Source organism: Lipotes vexillifer, unplaced genomic scaffold, assembly GCF_000442215.2.
Source record: "Lipotes vexillifer unplaced genomic scaffold, Lipotes_vexillifer_v1.1 scaffold451, whole genome shotgun sequence".
In the NCBI taxonomy this organism is placed as follows: Eukaryota; Metazoa; Chordata; class Mammalia; order Artiodactyla; family Lipotidae; genus Lipotes; species Lipotes vexillifer.
The window spans coordinates 925,860-933,008 of NW_006795989.1; the positions used below are offsets into that span (position 1 = coordinate 925,860).

Consider the following 7,149-nt stretch of genomic DNA (forward strand, 5'->3'; position numbering starts at 1 on the left):
CCCTCTTCCTAGAATTTGCCCTTGAGGTTGGAGGGGAAACCTGAACTCGAAAATCAAGTCTGGCTTCTCTCTCTTTCCCTGACCCAGGGCAAAATAGTCTCTCCCTCATTGGAGAGGCACTCTTCTCTGTGCGGAGTACTATTGGCACTTTACAGGGGCCAGTTTAACCGCAGGAGTCCGATTTTTGAAAGATGCTGAGGGAGGGAATTCTGCCGCCAGCAGATGGAGAGGAGACTGAGATCAGCTTGGTCCCTCCCAACCACGCTCCCTCTGGGATTAGCAGCCCCTGGCACTGCTCAGGCGTACCCAGCCCGTGCGGCCTCTGCTCGCACAGTTCCCGTCGCCTGTCTGGAGCGCGGACGCAGTCACAAGTCCGCAGCCAGCAGAGCCGCGCTGTCTGGGGCATCTCCCTGCTCCGTGTCCGCGGACCTGGAACCTCGAACGGGCGCGAACGCCACTCGGAACGCGTGCATCTCTGTATGTGCTTATTTCGCATTCTTGTCTTTTCTTTCTTCCTCGAGTGGCCCGCTGGTTACTTTCAATCTTAGTTTACCAAAAGGGCAACGCCGAAGAGGGAAATCCCTAAAGAGTGATTTAGAGGCAACCCAGCCGCCTCTCCAAGGAGAGGTGTTCACTGAGAGACTCTCCCCGTCCCCGACGCTGGCCCCTTTAAGACGCCAACTCAGTCCTGCGCGGAGGCTGCTGCTGCTGCGGCGGCGGCGACGGCGGCTTGCTGCTGTTTGTATCGCTAATCCCCAGGAGCCCCGTTTAAAAAAAAAAAAAAAGAAGAAGAAGAAAAAAGAAGGGGGGGGGGGGGTACCGGGCAGCTGTCTCTTTAAATGTGATTTCCTTCTATTGTATTTGAATCGTGATCAGGAAAAAGGAAATGAAACCAGAGACAGAGGGAAGCTGAGCGAAAATAGACCTTCCCGAGAGAGGAGGGAGCCGGGGGAGAGAGGCGCAGTCCCCTCCCGGCCCCCAGGCCGCCGCCCCCTCCCTGCCCTCGGCGGCTAGCTGCGCGCCGCGACCCGGGCCGAAGGGGCGAGGGGCGAGGGGCGGCCGGACGGTCGCGCCCCATTCCCGCGGGCGGCGCGGAGCCGGCGACAGCGCGCGAGCCGAGCCGGACCGGGCGGCGGCGGCGGGACCGGGATGGAAGGTTAAGTCCTGAGCAGCGGCGGCAGCTGCAGCCGCCCGGGGCAGGCTGCGCGCCCCTGTCCCCGCCTCGGCCGCGGCGCGCGGCAGCCCGGTGATTCGCTCTCTCTCTTTGGCGTTTGAAGGGAGCGCGGTGACTGTCCTTGAGCGCGGAGGGGCGAGCTCGCCGCCAGAGCGCCGGAGCAAGAGGAGGCGCAGGAGCGGAGGCGGCGGCGCCCGAGCATCCGAGGGGGTCCGAGCCTCGGCAGCCGGCCAGCCCCGCGCCACAAAGGGAGCGCCCCCGCCGCCTGGCACACCACCTCCCTCCCCAATGTCTTCGGCCATCGAGAGGAAGAGCCTGGACCCGTCTGAGTAAGTGCAGCGCCCCTGCCACCCACGATGTCCACGGCCTCGCGCCCCGGGGCGGCAGGGTGGCTCGGGCGGCTGGCGAGAAGGCTCCAGGTGCGCGCCCGCAGCGTGCCCTTGGTTCCCTCTGCCTTGCGCGGGGCTCCCGCATCCTATCGGGTGACTACGGGGGCACTGGGAGAGGGGCTGGGCGGCGGGCGGCAGGAAGAGGGGGTCGACCCGGCGCCAATGCGGGCCCCTCCCGGCTACCTGGGACGCTCCCCAAAGCCACTGCGGGCCAGAAAGTTTACACCGGAGCAGGCAGAGGGGGAGGTCGGAGGCGCGCAGGTGCAGTCCCGAGAGCCTTCAGGACTCGATTCTGCTCCTTTCTCCCCTCTCGTTCCTTCTTGGTCCCCTTCCTCTTTGTCCATTTGGTCCTGGAAAGGGGGACATTACAAGTGGAGGCCTCCCGAGTCCCCGAGAGCCTTCAGGACTCGATTCTGCTCCTTTCTCCCCTCTCGTTCCTTCTTGGTCCCCTTCCTCTTTGTCCATTTGGTCCTGGAAAGGGGGACATTACAAGTGGAGGCCTCCCGAGTCCCCGACGGCCCCCTTCCCGGTACGCAGGTGGAGCGGCTGCCCGCAGCGCCAGGGACCGGCGGGTGAGGAGGTGCGAGAATTCACCTCGGAGCTCACTCAGGCCTCCAGAGACTTTAGAGCAGCTAAACACGGAGTTAATCTGGATACACGTCCCCGCCTCTCCCCTCGGGGTCCACCGATGGGGACCTTTGAACCTCGAAAGTTAGTGCACCATTTTGCGTACAGGTGAATTTTTTCTGGGGAGCGGAGTCTCACGGCTTTTATCACAGTCTCAAAGGGTTTGGAGTCTGGGAACAGGAGCTCTAATGAACTGCATTTGTTTTCTGAGGCTCTGACTGGTTTGAAGTAACCCCTCTTCCCAATGTTTACGTCCAGCCCATTCCTTAGTGTTAAGACGCGGAGAAAGGGTTGTTTTAAGATATCATTTAGCTGTCAGCGCAAATGCCCTTTTAAGATTCATTGGCTGTCTGGTTTTGAGAACATTTATTCCTTTGAAGTCCCCATCTAATCCTTTGAAGGGATTTGTTACACAGACCAAAGGAGCTGGTTAATGACTTGTCCATTTGTGCTTTTAAGAGGCATTTGTTTTGTTTTGTTTTCTTTTCTTTTTCTGCTTTAAAAGAATTGTGCTTTCCTGATTGAAGTACCTCCTCCTCCCAATTTCAGTCTCCTATGGTGTTTATATACCTGGGTTTTACCCTCAGTTATGAGCATAAAAGCTCAGCGTGTTCTCATAAAACACAGGAAGTACCATGATCTAGTGAGAATATAAACATCACTATTCAATCTTGAAGGTTCAGATGCCAGTTCTATAAGGAGTCTGGTTTGTTCTAACAAAAACCCAGCTTCCTTAAATTCTCAGGAGAAAGATAACATTCCTTTTTAAAAGTATATATCTACGAAAACACTGGGTTTAAAGGGTGGTTTGCTCTTTTTTTTTTTTTTTTTTTTTTAAAAACGAGAATTACAACTTAGCCCTGAGTTTTCAGAGCCTGGGCAAGACCATAGTTTTTTTTTTTTTTTTTTTTTAACAAACCGAGAATTACAACTTAGCCCTGAGTTTTCAGAGCCTGGGCAAGACCATAGTAATACAATAAGAGAGTGAATTGGATGAATTACCTTTGAAAGGCTCCTAATGCCTTTTTGATCAGCAGAACTCAATCACTAAGCCTTTTATTAGAAGATAAATCTGGAGGTTTCAGTTCCCTGAAGGAAGTGTTTCTCTTTTCAAAGTTTGTGCTTTTTCACTGAGATTGGAAAATTGAAACATCTTTACCTCATAACACAGCAAATCACCTACTGAAGGGTGGTCTTCTCCATCCTTTGCTTCACTATTGGCCCAATGCAGACAAGCTCTCACTGGAGATGGACCAGCTAACTGAGAAATTACTGCAGCATATTTTTTCCCTGTCGCTCTTGGAAATTGTTGAGAAATTATCCCAGAAATCCAGGCCGAAGTGTGTTTAGGTATAATATTCAGATAGGCTCTAGGAGAATATAAAATATTAGAGAGTGAATCCCACTCAGTTATTGGCTTGGAACATCCAAGATAATGTGATATTATCATTACTTATAGAAAGATAGAGCCAATATCTTATCCTATCCTTTCCTATCTCATCTCAGGCCATCACAATAGCTCTTTTGCTTACCATTTCTACTGCGGACCACTATCCTACCAGAAGCTTCATGGTGTACATACTTGGGTCAGTGCAGCTGAGGTCAGTCTGATCAGCATCTCCAAATTACACACAGAAATTTGCCAAGGCATATGCAAATGAAACATTTAGACAGAAAGACAGCCAGAATTCACAGACATAGAGATTTCCTCTACTGTGCCACCAGTGGCCCCTGCCGCCTCCCTGTGAGTAACAAGAGCAGTTCATTTTAATTCCAGGCAGTTTTGCACCAGCTAAGTGCAAATTCTCTTCTTTCACAGTTGGTTGGCAGGCTCAGCATCAGGGCATCCAGCAGTGTTGAGGCTCCATGAGTGTTTCTGAAAGCCTAAAGTAAGACCGTGGGCTGTGGAAAGGGAAGAGGTGCGATTCTGAGGTGATGCATGTGAAAATGCTGGTGTTTTATTTTTCAGGAGGGAGAATGGAAGTCTTTATGTATAACCCGTGGAAACAAAGAAAAGCAAGCCAGGCTTCAGTGAATTCTTAAAACTATTCCAAGTCTTGAGTTTTTAGGAGAAAATTGGTTTGGGTTTTACATTTCCCTGTTCTAAAAGGAGATCATCTCACAAAGGACCCTCATACTTGATCTACAAAGTGTGGGCTCTGTTTCAGTAGCCCTAAATGTTCACAGGGAGGTATGCACATTACAGACAGAGTCACCTGAAGCTGTCAGAGTGTGTTATCAACACTGATTCCCTGAGCCTTGTCATCCCTAGGTGTAAAGGACGCTGAGTGCTGTGGGCACAGGCCAATCAGGACACAAGGTCACCTGGTAAGTTAGCGTCAGCTGGAAATAGGAGACACAGATTTATACCCTCAAAGTACCGAGGGGGAAACTCCCTTTGGGAATTTCGCAGTTCCGTTTTTCAAAACATAATAGAATTTTGAAAAATAGATTTGTGTTTGAGTGAGGTTCAAGAAAGCACTTGTTAATTGTCACAGATCAACAGGTATTCTGTTTTTCCTGTGTTCCATCTGGTGAGAGAATCATTTCTCCCACTCCCTTTATTTTCTTTTGGCAAATAAAGTTATTTCTTTTAAAATGTAAAACAGAAGTATTCAGATTCCAGTTAAGCAAAGTGAACTGGAGACACTGTATGACATTGTAGTGAAAGAACACACATCACAGGCTCACTCCTAACAATTGCCTGGATGGAGATTTCAGAGTCTGTTTAATTGCCTTCCACTCTCTTGAAAATAATTATTGCCCCTCTCCCCATTTTCTTTCCTAAATCAACTTCATCCAAATCAGTTTTGCTGCTGTAAAAATGTTCACGTGCAGAAAGTTGTTTGACGTCCTTTATAAGTTTAACAGTGGCCTTAATTAACACCTGAGATTTTTCTCCAAGGATTCATTCAGTAAGAAGGATGGGATGCGAAATTTCTATTAAAAGATAATAATAATGAGAATTTCTATTATATCCTGATGGAATTTTTATCTCGGAAAGAGAAAGCAACCTAAAATAGCTTGGGGTCCCTTTCTTCTTTCTTCCTTCCTCACCTCTGCTTTTGTGCAGTTGGGAAGGGTTTGAGGCAGGATGGCACGGAGATTCAAAAGGGAATTTGCAGATTCTTAGCCCTCTAGGAAGTCACTGTCCTGGCAGCAAGCAACTCTTATAGTCCTGGGTGCCTCCTCTGGGTTTGGGCAGTGCCCTTGGGTCCTGGGTATGTGAGGAGGAAAGAGGAGAGGTGTGGAGATGGAGTAGGAGGGAGATAAAGAAGAGAGGCCACAGGTGCCGAGAAAGTGGGGCTGGACTGTGGGTAGGGGTGCATTACCACCTGCAGTTGCCTTGGTGCCTCTTGGTGCCCCGCACTTGCTTCTTCCGGGATCTAGGATGTAGGGTATGTCTCTCTCCTGTCCTAACCCAAGGCTGGCAGGGTCTCTCTGCAGTCTGCCCTAGGTATATGCTGTCCCCTCCTTTCTTCTATGTCACCTACAGGCAATTGAATGAGGTTTCCTGTTGGGCACAGCATGACTCCTGACCCCTCTCCTGTGCTTGTCTCCCCAAGGTGAGGTCATCCCTAATGCTTGGCCTTCTTTCCAGGGAGCCAGTGGATGAGGTGCTGCAGATCCCCCCATCCCTGCTGACATGTGGAGGCTGCCAGCAGAACATCGGGGACCGCTACTTTCTGAAGGCCATCGACCAGTACTGGCACGAGGACTGCCTCAGCTGTGACCTCTGTGGGTGCCGGCTGGGCGAGGTGGGCCGGCGCCTCTACTACAAGCTGGGCAGGAAGCTCTGCCGCAGAGACTATCTCAGGTACTGTCCTCGCTGCCCTCCTGCAGCTGTGGGTCTCTCTTCCCCAGTGCCTGCCTCTTGCCCCAGCGAGGTCAGGCTGGGTCTCAGCTGCCCGATGCAGGGAAGCAGTTGGCCTTTCTTCCTGTTCGGGAAGCATGTTCTCAGGGATACATTCCTACATGGTCAAATTCTAATATTTTAAAGGCAAGAGAGTGATGAACACAAAATTCAGAATAGCGGTTCCCTCTGTAGGGCAGAAAAGAGAAGGTTGGGGAGAAGGCGCAGGACGTGCCAAAGGAACTGGGAGCTTTGCAGTTTCTGAGTCTGAGTGTGGGCTCCTAGGAGCTCATTTAATGCTTCGAAATATACCTATAGATTCTAAATATTCTTTTGTAAGATTCCAATATTACGTGATGAGAAATTTAAAAATAGAAAGCATGATCTCACCACGGCACTCCAAGGATTTGACGGTCACAGCAGGAAGGCCCTGAAGTCAGCTGTAGGTTTGAGCGCCGGCACCACTGCTTTCTAGCTCTGTGACCTTGGACAAGTCACGTAACATTCCTAAGCCTCGATTTCCTCATCTGTAAAATGGGGATAACAGCGATACCTACTTCCAAGAAGGGGTGGGAATTAGATGGGGTGATACATGTAAAGTGCTTGGCTTGGTGCATGAGTATGAGGACCAAATAGATGTTAGCTGCTCATGACATTTATCATTAGAGTCTTTTCCGATTGAATGAACAAAGAAATGGAAGAATGGAAAGGCAAAATAGGAACTCTAGAACACGCAGTGAGACAGGCACTGAGGACATCTTGGATGCTCTGGGTCATAAGTTTGGCTATGTGAATTTTCCAGCACTCAGATGAGTGCCTTTGCCCGGAATGTTCTAGCATTTCCAGTTTCATATTAGCTGCTGCAGAGGTAACTCTGTGCCCTCTGCTGTCAAATCTGCTTAACTGTGTAGCTGTCAGATTTTTGCCATCTTCCTGTGGCAGAGGGTCTGTGGAGCATGGAGCCCTAATACATTAGAACCACCCAAACCAGGGAAGCTTGTTTAGACTCCAGCGCCCTTGGCTGCCAGGCCAGCTCTTTCTCCCAAACCTGCCCTCAGAGCATTTTACATTAAAAAAAAAAAAAAAAAAAAAAAAAAGGAAATCCC

The 7,149-nt window shown here is 50.3% G+C and overlaps 1 protein-coding gene across 1 annotated transcript in view; it reads left to right on the plus strand.

Moving 5' to 3' along the window:
• Nucleotides 1-240: 240 nt before the first annotated feature.
• The window catches only part of LMO2 (LIM domain only 2), an 11,616-nt gene continuing 4,707 nt past the window's right edge, over nucleotides 241-7,149 (plus strand). The window contains exons 1-3 of the mRNA XM_007468079.1: nucleotides 241-477; nucleotides 1,278-1,503; nucleotides 5,792-6,007. Of these exons, the coding sequence (XP_007468141.1) occupies nucleotides 1,463-1,503; nucleotides 5,792-6,007 (257 nt within the window). The 5' untranslated portion in view covers nucleotides 241-477; nucleotides 1,278-1,462. The remainder of the gene's footprint in view (nucleotides 478-1,277; nucleotides 1,504-5,791; nucleotides 6,008-7,149) is intronic.